The sequence below is a fragment of the Canis aureus genome, chromosome 11 (assembly GCF_053574225.1).
Source record: "Canis aureus isolate CA01 chromosome 11, VMU_Caureus_v.1.0, whole genome shotgun sequence".
NCBI lineage: Eukaryota > Metazoa > Chordata > Mammalia > Carnivora > Canidae > Canis > Canis aureus.
Genome location: NC_135621.1, coordinates 47,188,954 through 47,204,596, shown reverse-complemented (window position 1 = coordinate 47,204,596; position 15,643 = coordinate 47,188,954). Strand labels below are relative to the sequence as shown.

The following is a 15,643-nucleotide window of genomic DNA, read 5'->3' as shown; positions in this document are numbered from 1 at the left end:
ATTTTTTACTTATTTTCATTGGTCTTGTTCCTCTGTTTATTTTTTCTTGCCTTCCTTCAGGTTACTTGAACATTTTTTAAATTATGTGTTCGTTTACTTGGGGTTTTTAAAAAATTACCTCTTTGTATGATTTTTGTAATTGTTTCTTTGAGTATGACACATACATAAGGGCTTATAAAAGTCAAGTAGTGTCAACATTTAGCCACTTTGTGTAAGTGTGGAAATCTTACTTCAATTTAGGAAATTTCGAATTTCTTTATATTTCCCATGTTTAAATAGCATTGTCTTAAGTATCAGGTAGTGTTATAATTTCTATTTCAGTCATTTAAGGGTTGGTCTGCTAGCTACAGTGTTTTTTACTTTTATCTTTCAACTTCGTAGGAATGGTTTTATCTTCTCTTAGTTCCTGAAGGACAACTGGACAATTTTACCACATTTAGAATTTGCAGTTGTTTGTTTTTTCCTTTTTGTAGTTGAAAAATCGTGAGTCTTCCTCTGGGACCCCCTACATTTTAAATGTGAAATTTTCAGTCATTCAAACTGGTGTTCCCTTAGGTAATGTGTCCTTTCTCTCTGGCTACTTTCAAGATTTTTTTCTTTGTCTCTAATATTCAGATGTTTAACTGTAATGCATCATGGCATGGATTTCTTTGGGTTTATTCTGCTTGGTGTTTGTTCAGCTTATTGAATCTGTACATTGTGTCTTTCACAAAATTTGGACAGTTTTCATCTACTATTTCTTTAAAAAGTCTCCCTGTTCTACTTTCTGTCTCCCTGTCCTTTTGAGACTCTGATGATATAAATGTTGGATATTTTGTTATTATCCTACAGGTGTCTGAGTCTCTGCTTATCTTTTGTCAGTGTTTTTTTTCTTGTTGTTTAAATTGACTGAATTCTATTGTTCTGTCTGCAAGTTCTCTGATACTATCCTCTGTCATCTCTGCTCCACTACTAAGCCCATCCAACAACTTTTTTTATTTATTTTATTTTTCAGTTCTTTAATTTCCACTTGGAAATTTTTATAACTTCTCTTTCTTAGTTGAGATTTTCTATTTGTTCATTTGTTTCAAGAGAATTTATAATTAATTGTTGAAACATTTTTATGACCGTTTCATTGAAATCCTTATCAGATAATTCCAACTTCTGATTCATCATTCATTCTGCTGGCATCACTTGATTATCTTTCTCATTTAAGGTATGATTTTCATGGTTCTTGCTATGATGGGTAATTTTTATATTGTCCTGAACATTTTGTCTATTATGTAAGGGACTCTGGATCCTATTTAAATCTTTTATTTTAGGAAGTAGTTTCCCTATTTAAAGTTAGCACATAGACCTTAGCCTCCTTCTGTGATCTGTAGTTCCAAAAGTAATTTAATTTTCACAGCCTCTGTGGTATTATTTTGGTGCTTTGTTTGCTACTCCCAAGCTACTGCTGGTCCCTGCTGGTACTACCGAAGGGAGCATCAGGAGTTTCTTCAGGGCAGGAGGCTTGATGTCTCTCAGTGGGGAAAAACTGTAGTAGCTTCCCCACAACTATCTTTTTTCTTTTTTTAAGATTTTATGTATTTATTCATGACAGACAGAGAGAGAAAGAGAGTCAGAGACACAGGCAGAGGGAGAAGTAGGCTCCATGCAGGGAGCCCGACATGGGACTCGATCCTGGGTCTCCAGGACCGTACGCCAGGCTGAAGGCAGCGCCAAACCACTGGGCCATCGGGGCTGCCCCCCATGACTATCTTTTGAGTGCATTCTTGTCTCTGGGCAGGAAAGGAAAGCCTTGAACATATAGAGGCCAAGGGACTTCCTGGTATGGGCCACTTGCCATAGATGGATCAGTCTTACATGATCTATCCACTTGTTGTGGTATCTCTGTACAAGGGAGGAATATCTTAGGCTCATGTGAACATAAAGGCTTCCTATATCAGGCCGCTTGTGTAGCCTATCTGCCCATTCCAGTAAACCTGAGTTTTGCTAGAAATGCTACTTGCTACTTGTCCTAAACATTTTTTTAAATAAATTTATTTTTTATTGGTGTTCAATTTACCAACATACAGAATAACACCCAGTGCTCATCCCGTCAAGTGCCCCCCTCAGTGCCCGTCACCCATTCACCCCCACCCCTCATCCTCCTCCCCTTCCACCACCCCTAGTTTGTTTCCCAGAGTTAGGAGTTTTTTTTTTTTTAATAAAATAATTTTTATTGGTGTTCAATTTACCAACATACAGAATAACACCCAGTGCTCATCCTGTCAAGTGTCCCCCTCAGTGCCCGTCACCCACTCACCCCCACCCCCCTCCTCCCCTTCCACCACCCTCCTCCCCTTCCACCACCCCTAGTTCGTTTCCCAGAGTTAGGAGTCTTTATGTTCTGTCTCCCTTTCTGATATTTCCACACATTTCTTCTCCCTTCCCTTATATTCCCTTTCACTATTATTTATATTCCCCAAATGAATGAGAACATACACTGTTTGTCCTTCTCCGATTGACTTACTTCACTCAGCATCATACCCTCCAGTTCCATCCACGTTGAAGCAATTGGTGGGTATTTGTCGTTTCTAATGGCTGAGTAATATTCCATTGTATACATAAACCACATCTTCTTTATCCATTCATCTTTCGATGGACACCAAGGCTCCTTCCACAGTTTGGCTGTCGTGGACATTGCTGCTATAAACATCGGGGTGCAGGTGTCCCGGCGTTTCATTGCATCTGAATCATTGGGGTAAATCCCCAACAGTGCAATTGCTGGGTCGTAGGGCAGGTCTATTTTTAACTCTTTGAGGAACCTCCACACAGTTTTCCAGAGTGGCTGCACCAGTTCACATTCCCACCAACAGTGTAAGAGGGTTCCCTTTTCTCCACATCCTCTCCAACATTTGTGGTTTCCTGCCTTGTTAATTTTCCCCATTCTCACTGGGGTGAGGTGGTATCTCATTGTGGTTTTGATTTGTATTTCCCTGATGGCAAGTGATGCAGAGCATTTTCTCATGTGCGTGTTGGCCATGTCTGTGTCTTCCTCTGTGAGATTTCTGTTCATGTCTTTTGCCCATTTGATGATTGGATTGTTTGTTTCTTTGGTGTTGAGTTTAAGAAGTTCTTTATAGATCTTGGAAACTAGCCCTTTATCTGATAGGTCATTTGCAAATATCTTCTCCCATTCTGTAGGTTGTCTTTGAGTTTTGTTGACTGTATCCTTTGCTGTGCAGAAGCTTCTTATCTTGATGAAGTCCCAATAGTTCATTTTTGCTTTTGTTTCTTTTGCCTTCGTGGATGTATCTTGCAAGAAGTTACTGTGGCCGAGTTCAAAAAGGGTGTTGCCTGTGTTCTTCTCTAGGATTTTGATGGAATCTTGTCTCACATTTAGATCTTTCATCCATTTTGAGTTTATCTTTGTGTATGGTGCAAGAGAGTGGTCTAGTTTCATTCTTCTGCATGTGGATGTCCAAATTTCCTGGCACCATTTATTGAAGAGACTGTCTTTCTTCCAATGGATAGTCTTTCCTCCTTTATCGAATATTAGTTGACCATAAAGTTCAGGGTCCACTTCTGGGTTCTCTATTCTGTTCCATTGATCTATGTGTCTGTTTTTGTGCCAGTACCACACTGTCTTGATGACCACAGCTTTGTAGTACAACCTGAAATCTGGCATTGTGATGCCCCCAGCTATGGTTTTCTTTTTTAAAATTCCCCTGGCTATTCGGGGTCTTTTCTGATTCCACACAAATCTTAAAATAATTTGTTCTAACTCTCTGAAGAAAGTCCATGGTATTTTGTTTTGGTTTTTTTGTTTGTTTGTTTGTTTGTTTTTAGTCCATGGTATTTTGATAGGGATTGCATTAAACGTGTAAATTGCCCTGGGTAACATTGACATTTTCACAATATTCATTATGCCAATCCATGAGCATAGAATATTTTTCCATCTTTTGTGTCTTCCTCAATTTCTTTCAGAAGTGTTCTATGGTTTTTAGGGTATAGATCCTTTACCTCTTTGGTTAGGTTTATTCCTAGGTATCTTATGCTTTTGGGTGCAATTGTAAATGGGATTGACTCCTTGGTTTCTCTTTCTTCAGTCTCATTGTTAGTGTATAGAAATGCCACTGATTTCTGGGCATTGATTTTGTATTCTGCCATGCTACCAAATTGCTGTATGAGTTCTAGCAATCTTGGGGTGGAGGCTTTTGGGTTTTCTACGTAGAGTATCATGTCATCGGCGAAGAGGGAGAGTTTGACTTTTTCTTTGCCAATTTGAATGCCTTTAATGTCTTTTTGTTGTCTAATTGCTGAGGCTAGGACTTCCAGTACTATGTTGAACAGCAGTGGGGAGAGTGGACATCCCTGTCTTGTTCCTGATCTTAGGGGAAAGGCTCCCAGTGCTTCCCCATTGAGAATGATATTTGCTGTGGGCTTTTCATAGATGGCTTTTAAGATGTTGAGGAATGTTCTCTCTATCCCTACACTCTGAAGAGTTTTGATCAGGAATGGATGCTGTATTTTGTCAAATACTTTCTCTGCATCTAATGAGAGGATCATATGGTTCTTGGTTTTTCTCTTGCTGATATGATGAATCACATTGATTGTTTTACAAGTGTTGAACCAGCCCTGTGTCCCGGGGATAAATCCTACTTGGTCATGGTGAATAATTTTCTTAATATACTGTTGGATCCTATTGGCTAGTATCTTGTTGAGAATTTTTGCATCCATGTTCATCAGGGATATTGGTCTGTAATTCTCCTTTTTGGTGGGGTCTTTGTCTGGTTTTGGAATTAAGGTGATGCTGGCCTCATAGAACAAATTTGGAAGTACTCCATCTCTTTCTATCTTTCCAAACAGCTTTAGGAGAATAGGTATGGTTTCTTCTTTAAACATTTGATAGAATTCCCCTGGGAAGCCATCTGGCCCTGGACTCTTGTGTCTTGGGAGGTTTTTGACGACTGCTTCAATTTCCTCCCTGATTATTGGCCTGTTAAGGTTTTCTATTTCTTCCTGTTCCAGTTTTGGTTGTTTGTGGCTTTCCAGGAATGCGTCCATTTCTTCCAGATTGCCTAATTTATTGGCGTATAGCTGTTCATAATATGTTTTTAAAATCGTTTGTATTTCCTTGGTGTTGATAGTGATCTCTCCTTTCTCATTCATGATTTTATTAATTTGAGTCTTCTCTCTCTTCTTTTTAATAAGGCTGGCTAATGGTTTATCTATCTTATTAATTCTTTCAAAGAACCAACTCCTGGTTCTGTTGATCTGTTCCACAGTTCTTCTGGTCTCGATTTCGTTGAGTTCTGCTTGAATCTTTATTAACTCTCTTCTTCTGCAGGGTGTAGGATCTATTTGCTGTTTTTTCTCTAGCTCCTTTATGTGTAAGGTTAGCTTTTGTATTTGAGTTCTTTCCAGTTTTTGAATGGATGCTTGTATTGCGATGTATTTCCCCCTTAGGACTGCTTTTGCTGCATTCCAAAGATTTTGAACAGTTGTATATTCATTCTCACTAGTTTCCATGAATCTTTTTAATTCTTCCTTAATTTCCTGGTTGACCCTTTCATCTTTTAGCAGGATGGTCCTTAATCTCCACATGTTTGAAGTCCTTCCAAACTTCTTGTTGTGATTTAGTTCTAATTTCAAGGCATTACGGTCTGAGAATATGCAGGGGATGATCCCAATCTTTTGGTATCGGTTCAGACCCGATTTGTGACCCAGTATGTGGTCTATTCTGGAGAAAGTTCCATGTGCACTTGAGAAGAATGTGTATTCAGTTGAGTTTGGATGTAAAGTTCTGTAGATATCTGTGAAATCCATCTGGTCCAGTGTATCATTTAGCTCTCGTTTCTTTAGAGATGTTGTGCTTAGAAGACCTATCGAGTATAGAAAGAACTAGATTGAAGTCACCAAGTATAAGCGTATTATTATGTAAGTATTTCTTCACTTTGGTTAATAATTGATTTATATATTTGGCAGCTCCCACATTCGGGGCATATATATTGAGGATTGTTAAGTCCTCTTGTTGGATAGATCCTTTAAGTATGATTGTTAAGTCTTCTTGTTGGATAGATCCTTTAAGTATCATATCCTTAAGTATGATCCTTTAAGTCCCTCTTCATCTCTTACTACAGTCTTCGGGGTAAATTTTAGTTTATCTGATATAAGGATGGCTACCCCTGCTTTCTTTTGAGGACCATTTGAATGGTAAATGGTTCTCCAACCTTTTATTTTCAGGCTGTAGGTGTCCTTCTGTCTAAAATGAGTCTTTTGTAGACAGCAAATAGATGGGTCCTGCTTTTTTATCCAGTCTGAAACCCTGCGCCTTTTGATGGGGTCATTAAGCCCGTTCACGTTCAGAGTTACTTTTGAGAGATATGAGTTTAGTGTCACCATAGTGTCTATGGTGTTTAGTGTCTATTCAGTCCTTGTTTTTGTGGATTGTTCCACTGAACTTCTTCTTAAAGGGGAATTTTAAGAGTCCCCCTTAAAATTTCTTGCAGAGCTGGTTTGGAGGTCACATATTCTTTCAGTTCCTGCCTGTCTTAGAAGCTCTTTATCTCTCCTTCCATTTTGAATGAGAGCCTTGCTGGATAAAGTATTCTTGGTTGCATCTTCTTCTCATTTAGGACCCTGAATATATCCTGCCAGCCCTTTCTGGCCTGCCAGGTCTCTGTGGAGAGGTCTGCTGTTACCCTAATACTCTTCCCCATAAAAGTCAGGGATTTCTTGTCTTTTGCTGCTTTAAGGATCTTCTCTTTATCTTTGGAATTTGCAAGCTTAACTATTAAATGTCGAGGTGTTGAATGGTTTTTATTGATTTTAGGGGGGGGAGAATCTCTCTATTTCCTGGATCTGAATGCCTGTTTCCCTTCCCAGATTAGGAAAGTTTTCAGCTATGATTTGTTCAAATACATATTCTGGCCCTCTGGCCCTTTCGGCGCCCTCGGGAACACCAATTAAACGTAGGTTTTTCTTCCTCAGGCTGTCGTTTATTTCCTTTAATCTATCTTCATGGTCTTTTAATTGTTTGTCTCTTTTTTCCTCAGTTTCCCTCTTTGCCATCAACTTGTCTTCTATGTCACTCACTCGTTCTTCCACCTCGTTAACCCTCGTCGTTAGGACTTCTAGTTTGGATTGCATCTCATTCAATTGATTTTTAATTTTTGCCTGATTGGATCTAAATTCTGCAGTCATGAAGTCTCTTGAGTCCTTTATGCTTTTTTTCTAGAGCCACCAGTAGCTGTATAATAGTGCTTCTGAATTGGCTTTCTGACATTGAATTGTAATCCAGATTTTGTAACTCTGTGGGAGAGAAGACTGTTTCTGATTCTTTCTTTTGAGGTGAGGTTTTCCTTCTAGTCATTTTGCTCAGTGCAGAGTGGCCAAAAACAAGTTGTATTGGGAAAAGGAGAAAAAGAGAGAAAAAAAGGAAAGAAAAGAGAAAAAGAAAAAAGAAAAAAAAGGGGGTGGGGGAAGCAAACAAATCAAAAAGCAAAAAAAAACAAAAACAAAAAAACAAAAACAAAAAACACGGGGGAGTATCTTCTGATACTGTATACTTTAAGTCCCTTGACTTCCTCTGGAACTTGTCCGTCTAGCTGGTCTTCTGGGGGAGGGGCCTGTTGTGCTGATTTTCAGGTGTTAGCACTTGGGGGAGCTGCTGTGCCCCTGCCTGGTGCAGGGCTCAGTGGGGGTTGTTTACCCCGTGAGGCCCCTGGAGGAACAACCCTGAGGCCAGCTCTGGAGCCCTGGCTTCAGCTCCCGCAGTCTGCAGGGCCTGGAGGCTCCGGGGCGGGGCCGCTGATCTGCTCAGCTCGGGGCAGGAGCGTCCTTGCTGTCCTGGGCCCTCCCGGCCTCTGCCTGTCCCGGAGGGAGGCCGGATGCTGAGCTACGTCCGGGCGCCCAGTGCTCCCCAGCCTGTGCTGTTGGATTCGCTCTCCCGGCCGCCCAGCCCCCTCCGCAAGGAGCCTCTTCCTCTGTCCGAGCCCGCCCGAGCCCCTCCGAGCTGCTCCCGCCCCGCAGCCCCCTCCGCGGAGCCGCCCCCGAGCCCCTCCGAGCTGCTCGTGGTCCACCGTGCGCGCTGCAGCCCTTAGGGAGCTCGGCGCACTCTCCCGGGGCGCAGGTGTCTGTTAGTGTCCCCGGGAGCCCGAGGGCATCCCCGCCCTCCTGGGGTCCTGCTCTAACTCCCCGCGAGCCCCTTTCTGCCCGGGAAGGTCGGTGCAGCTCCTGCTCCTCCGGGACGGGGCTCTCCTGTCCTGGGGACACTCGCCCCGGCCTCAGCCCGGCTCCTCGCGGGGCTCCTCCCCCTTGGAGGCCTTTTGTTTCTTTATTTCTTTTTCCCCGTCTTCCTACCTGATAGAAGCGCGAACTCTTCTCACTGTAGCCTTCCAGCTGGTCTCTCTTTAAATCTCAGGCCGAATTTGTAGATTTTCAGGATAATTTGAAAGTTATCTAGGTAATTTGGCGGGGACAGGTGACTTGGGGACCCTCCTCTTCCGCCATCTTGCCCCTCCTCTGTCCTAAACATTTTAATGGCCTTTGTCACTTCCACCATTTCACTTAGATTTGGGATTGTTGCTATTGATAGATGTCCCTGTCCTGAATTTTTGTTCTGTTTCAATTCTTAACATAGAAGAGTAATGAAATATAGTGACTGACTGCAGAGCTTGGGGAGTAGTTAAGTGCTTGAATCCACTGCCAGATAAATATTTTTTTATTTGTTTTTTTTAGGGTTTGGGAATAGTACAGTTGTTTGTTTATTTTTTATGTTTGGAGACTTTGGGAGCTAAATTTGTTTTCATTTTGTCATACCTATTATTTTGCCTAACAATTTTGGTCAACGTGGCCTTGCCAGAGTTCAGCTTCCTATGTGGATCATAAAATTTATGCCTTTTATTCACAGACATAGCTCCCAATGAAATTTACCCATCTTAATTCCTGGTTACAGAGGCAACCAAGACAGGCTTCACCCTGTTGTTGCCTAGAAAAATAATGAATAATAAATAGCACAGTCCTATCTCTATGTACAGAGACCACTGATGTTAACTTTCTGTGCAAAAGGGAGACAATTTATAGATTACTAGCTCATCTTCCACCTAATTATCTAGTTTCTTATAGGAGAGGTTAAGTGCCTTTTGTTGAAAACAAGGACACATTCCATTGATGAGTACTACATAAACCCTTGGTACTTGTGCCTCCAAATTGTGAAATACAGAACATACAATTAATGTGGCTTCTGTAATCACATATGAAAAATAATCAAGATGTCTTGGTACAAGCTCATTACCTCTATAACACTCAGATTAAATGTTAGTATTTGATGAGTATCTATTTGCTAGTTAAAGGCCTGCAGTCTATGAACATGGTGAGAAATCACTCCTAGGGTTATGTTATGTTGCCCTTAAACCACACATATCTAGGAGAGCCCAGTATACTTACATGAGCTCTTAAAAGGAGGGGCTTTTTCCAGCCCATGACAGAAAAGAAAGTCAAAGAAACTTGAAGCATGAGGGGAATCCAGTGTGCCACTGCTGGCTTGAAGATGAAGGGGCTACCTGAGCAGTAACATAGGTGCTTAGGGAGCTGAGAGCCCCCCCACCCCCCACCCCAGCAGCCAGCAAGGACTCACAGCAGTCTCACAACTGCAAGGAAAAAAGTTCTGCCAACGACTTGAATGAGCTAGGAAGTGTATCTGTCCCAAAGAGGGGCAGAGCTTGAGCTCAGATAAGTGGAACAAGCCTTTACTGCAGTGTTTGGTTGGTAGCAGAACTGTCCTCTGAGGTTTGGAAACTATACTCTTTTTTTTAAGGATCCAAGGAAATAGATACATCTAATAAAGTCTCTCCTTTGTCCCAAATTCCTTTAACCCCTTTCCTTTTTATACCAACAGAATCCACCAAAACTAGCCTGCTCAGAAGCCAGATGTCCACCCTCAAGAGCTCAACTTGCAGTGAGAGGACAGATGGCCTTTCTGCTTCCAACAACTGGAACACTTCAAGTGACAGAGGCAAGCCAGAGAGGGTCTCTATGTCAGGAAGCCCAGGATGGCCTCCCTTTGCCCAGTGTGTCTGCTCCTAAAAGAACTGGGTGTAGAAACACTTGGGGAGACAAATCTTTTTTTTTTTTTTTTTTTTGGAAACAAATCATTTTTAAATGGGTTGGGATTGCTTTCTGTTCAGGAACTCCTTGTAAATCAGGTCTGCTTACTATAGTGAACTGTATTTTCTTAGACTGAAATTTGCAATTACTGTGCCTAGATGTTTAATATACAAGTGGTTCACATAACTCTAGTGCTAGTATAGTGCTTGCTGCCACTCCAGGGTTTGAACTTGAAAATCGAATATTTCGCAGCTGGTTTATTTTCTTCCCTTCATTCCCAGGTGGCACATCTGAAGAGCCCCTCTCTGGTCCATATAGTCAGCATTTGCCGGGCTAAATGTGAGGAAAATAAGACTTTTCCACTCAGATTTTATTACTATTGATAAAATCCTTATTCTTAAAGTAGTGAATTTCTAAGAGTTTAAGTCCTGTAGTACTTTTTGCTATATTTCAAATAGTTGATAAATAATAAATCCCAGCTAACCACACAGATACATACAATCTATCCTCGAGGTAGGAGGAAGTAACTGAGTGACAAGTATATACTCCATCATAGCTGAATCTAACCTTGTGTTCTCTATTGCTGATCATTGTGATGTCTTTTCCTCTGTTTCAATTAACCTGTCATAGTCCCTAGGTCTGCTACATGCATGATTCTTAAAGGGCTTATATGATAAAGAGAGTATGATTTCTTAGACATTTAATTAGCTCATTCCCAAACACCCTTCCTTCTAGATGCCGCCAATTCAACTAATATTTCTTTTTATTTAGAAGTCCAAGTTTATGTAAGGATTATATTAAAAACCCCAAATATTAATTTGAAAATGTGTATCTACAACTAAACAGGATTTAATAGGGATTTTGGTTTTCCATACAGAATGGAGGAACCACAAATCAAACTATCAGAAACTAAAATATTGATCAAGATTCTTTTGTATACTTTGGAGGAAGTCTAATGAGAGCAATATTGAACAATCATTGGTTAATGACATTCTCATTTAACATTTAAAAAATGTGTTTTCTGAGGAATGAGAGAATGAGTGTTTCATTCTTCTATGGAGAGAGATCTCAAATGGATATAGGATGAAGTCAATAAGCAAAACAATGATAGGGTCATATTTACCTATGTATTGGTTTTTAGTGTAATTGCAAATGAATCTTGGCCTGAGAACCCACCAGGACAAATCAGTATTCTCTGAAATGTGATCCATTTGTTAGCCCTCAGCCATGACCGAACTGAGAGAGAAGTATGACCCTTTTGCATTTTGATTTAAAAAACCCATATATTAGGAAATTATACAACTGTCATTTCTCCTTCCACAGAAATAAGCATCCTACTGACAAATGAGTATCTAGATGGCAAATCATTAGAAACATTGAGTCAAGAAAGAAGTCAACTTCACAACCAAGAGTGAGTACTTTCATTTTACCAGGGCGGTTTAGTTATGTTTTTGTTTATTACAAGTTTTAAAGCATCACAGTTTGTGTTCTTATTTCTTCAAGTATGTCTTCAGAAAACTGGCTCAAGACCCATGGCTTGGTTGCCAAGAAACTCACCATCATGGATGCCTTATCAGTGACAGCAGTCCCTCACATCCCCACCTATGTTCCCATTCTGGACAAGCTTGTTGTTTCCAAGGTTTTTGATGAGGTAAGACTGATATTCTATATATCCTGCTTGATGTATTTTTCATTTCTGGTTCAAAAAAATGTATTCCACTTTGGTCTTGTACAGTTGTAACAGAAATATATTTCAGCCATTGAAAAGAAAATTATTTGTAAAGATATTTAAAAATGAGAGAGGAAAGCTCTTAGTCAGTTTTGTTTTTAAACTGAGAAGAAATTGGCCTTTTTTGGATTGGCAGTTCATGGCTGGTTGCTGGCGGATGGTAGCGTGGAGCTGCAAAAATGTTTGAAAAGCCTCTCATAGTCATGAGTAAATATCATCCAGTATCAAAGGACCAGGGGAGAACTTGTAAGAGATTATGTCCTTCCTTTGCTTACCTTCTCTTCTTAAATATAGTGGCATTTTCTTTTTTTTTTTTTTAAAGATTTCTTTATTGAAAGAGAGAGAATGTGCACTCCTACACAACTAGGGAGAGAGGCAGAGGGAGAGAATCTTAAGCAGACTCCCTGCTGAGCATGGAGCCCAAAACAGGGCTCCATTTCAGAACCCATGAGATTAGGACCTGAGATGAAATCAAGAGTTGGCTCCTTAACCAACTGAGCCACCTAGTCGCCTCCAGTGACATCTTTTCCATCATAAAAGTCTCTAAAGGAAAAAGTCAGAAAGAGAAAGAGAGAGGGAGGGAAAGAGAGGCGGAGAGAGAGAGAATAAGAGAGAGAGAGAGAGAGAGACTGAGAATGAACCAGAGCAAAAGAACCATAAGAGAGTGACAGTCAGGGATCCCTGGGTGGCGCAGCGGTTTGGCGCCTGCCTTTGGCCCAGGGCGCGATCCTGGAGACCCGGGATCGAATCCCACGTCAGGCTCCCGGTGCATGGAGCCTGCTTCTCCCTCTGCCTGTGTCTCTGCCTCTCTCTCTCTCTGTGTGTGACTATCATAAAAAAAAAAAAAAAAGAAGAGAGTGACAGTCATGTCCTGGAAGGGGAAAAAGCAGTGGGAGGGTATGGTAGGGTTAAATGTGGAGGAAAGCCAAATAAATACTAAAGAGTTTCTCTTGAACTAGGCGACTAGAAGGTCCTTACCCTTAGCAAGAATAGATTCAGTGGACACCGAGGCTCCTTCCACAGTTTGGCTATCGTGGCCATTGCTGCTATAAACATCGGGGTGGAGGTGTCCTGGCGTTTCATTGCATTTGTATCTTTTGGGTAAATCCCCAACAGTGCAATTGCTGGGTCGTAGGGCAGGTCTATTCGACAAACATTATATGTTCTCATTCATTTGGGGAATATAAATAATAGTGAAAGGGAATATAAGGGAAGGGGGAAGAAATGTGTGGGAAATATCAGAAAGGGAGACAGAACGTCAAGACTGCTAACTCTGGGAAACGAACTAGGGGTGGTAGAAGGGGAGGAGGGCGGGGGGTGGGAGTGAATGGGTGACGGCACTGGGGGTTATTCTGTATGTTAGTAAATTGAACACCAATAAAAAAATAAATAAAAAAAATAAAAAAAAATAAAAAAGAATAGATTCAGTGGAGCAGCCAGACTGTTCAAGGATGAGGAACACACAAAAAACAAGGATCTGAGGATCAAACCCCCAGTGCTTCTGGACAAATATGGTGGCAGCTAGTGATTTAAATAGAAACATATCAGACTTTATAGGTACTAAATGGAAATAGTATCCTTAAAAGCACTTATCTCATAATGAAATAGTTACAGGAGAAATGTAGGGTGTTTGGGACTTGCTTCCAAATCATTGGGGTAATGGGAGTTGTTGGGGGCGGAGAGGAATAGATAAAACAAGATTAGCCATGAGTTGATAACTGTTAAATTTACATAATAAGAATATTGAGTCAGAGGAAGCTCATTCTACTATTCTGTCTGCCTCTCCCCATAGTTTCCATTTTCCATAATAAAAAATTGAAAAAATCAAAGGCAAGAAATCTTTTTTTTTTTTTAAAGGCTTTATCTAACTGGCCTTGATGTATTTGGAAGAAGCAAAGGAATTGGTGAATTTTTTCTATTAGTCACATTGAAGACATTACATGAATGGAGTTCAACATGCATCCTGGTTTGGCATAACCAGTGATTTTTGCTCTGGAGGTTGCGTGATTGATGCTATATTCCTGATGACTGTGCCTCATGATGAGTGGTTCTGTCTCTAACGGAGATCTTGGGAGTGGCAAGTTCTATTTGTATCTCCAATGAACTCTAGCCTGATTAATTGGGTGGCAGTGTATCATTTGAACTTGACTTCTTCCAGAAGGACCAGAGAGAAGCTGAACACTGATTGATTTCTTCCTGGATGTTTGGTGGCAACTTCTATTCTTTACATTTATTTTATTAGTATTCCTCAGTTTTATTCAGAATAAGATATATTTACTGAATTCTACTGAGAAGTAGAATTTTCTTGTGCTTATCATGTCTCCTTCTAAGCATTCCAATAACCTAAAATGTGGAAAAGTAAATTTCTCATAAAATAAATATGATAGGGTAGGGATGTACAAACATAAAAATCAAAGGAAGAAAAATTTATAGATTGAATACAGAAAAATGTTAAATTGTGTAAAAACAAATGAAGGCAAAGCTCAGAAAAATATTTGTAATATATACAACAAAGAATTACAGGAGCAGTGTCTTAAATATGTTTTTGTGTGTGCATCTGTATAAGTCTATGTGAGTATGTGTGTATAAATCAGTGTTCTGTTGTTCTGTTTACACATACACACACACACATATCCATACCATAAAAGAATTTTAAAGATGGTGAATACTTCAGTGGAAAATCTAGGGGAAAAAATGAAAAAGAAATCAAAACCCTATACAAAAATATGTCTTACCTGGTAACCAAATATGTGCATTTATAAAAAATTCATATTGAAAAATCAATTAGATAACTCCCCCCAACCATTAAATTTGTAAAGTTAAAAAATACTAATAAACAAATAAAATAAAATAAACAAAAATACTAATGAACACTGATGGCAAAGATAGGTCATATCCTGCTGGTGGGAGTATAAATTGGTACAGCCTTGGCAGTACACTCAGAGCTGTTAAGAGCATACAGCCTTTCCTCCAGTGAATCCATATGTAAATATTTTATAATCAGAAATACTGATACAGGGCAGCCTGGGTGGCTCAGCGGCTTAGTGCCGCCTTCAGCCCAGGGCCTGATCTTGGAGACCCAGGATCAAGTCCCATGTCGGGCTCCCTGCATGGAGCCTGCTTCTCCCTCTGCCTGTGTCTCTGCCTCTCTCTCTCTCTCTCTCTGTGTGTGTCTCTATGAATAAATAAATTAAATCTTAAAAAAAAAGAAATATTGATACATAAATTCAAAGAATAGTTAGTACTGCCTTATATCTAACAATGAAAATGCTGAAAACAACATTGAAATGAAATGTCTAGTGGGTATATCCATATCATGGAATGTCATATTTCTGTTAAATGTCATATTTCTGAAGGATAATGAATGACATAGGGAAAAGTTCTCAATATAATTAATGCTAAATAGGGGCACCTGGTGGCTCACTGGCTGAGCGTCTGCCTTCAGCTCAGGTCGTGATCCCAGGGTCCTGGAATTGAGTCCTGTCAGGCTCCCCGGAGGGAGCCTGCTTCTCCCTAGGCCTATGACTCTGCCTCTCTCTCTGTGTCTCTCATGGATAAATAAGTAAAATCTTTAAAAAAAAAAAATTAATGCTAAATGAAAAAAATCAGGTACAAAGCTCCACATATAGTACATAAATTTGGTTACATGTATGTATGATGTAGACATAGCACTCTCTCTCCCTCCTTTTCTCTTTTACCAAAATATTAATAGTGTTTATCAGAGTCAGGAGATTATTGGAGATTTTGGGGTTTTATCTATGTACTTGCTAGTTTTCGTTGTAGTACTTTTAGCTCTAAATATATATTATACACAACTTTTATATACATTATAAGTGTTGA

The 15,643-nt window shown here is 40.1% G+C and overlaps 1 protein-coding gene across 13 annotated transcripts in view; it reads left to right on the top strand.

The window, feature by feature from the left end:
• The window catches only part of VWA3B (von Willebrand factor A domain containing 3B), a 247,173-nt gene that overhangs the window by 126,195 nt on the left and 105,335 nt on the right, over nucleotides 1-15,643 (top strand). For all 13 annotated transcript variants that reach the window (XR_013389397.1, XR_013389396.1, XR_013389395.1 and 10 more), the window contains 3 exons: nucleotides 9,866-9,982; nucleotides 11,398-11,485; nucleotides 11,578-11,725. Coding sequence is in view for 9 of the 13 variants with exons in the window: in XM_077915129.1 (XP_077771255.1) it covers nucleotides 9,866-9,982; nucleotides 11,398-11,485; nucleotides 11,578-11,725 (353 nt within the window). In the remaining 4 variants the exon portion in view is untranslated. The remainder of the gene's footprint in view (nucleotides 1-9,865; nucleotides 9,983-11,397; nucleotides 11,486-11,577; nucleotides 11,726-15,643) is intronic.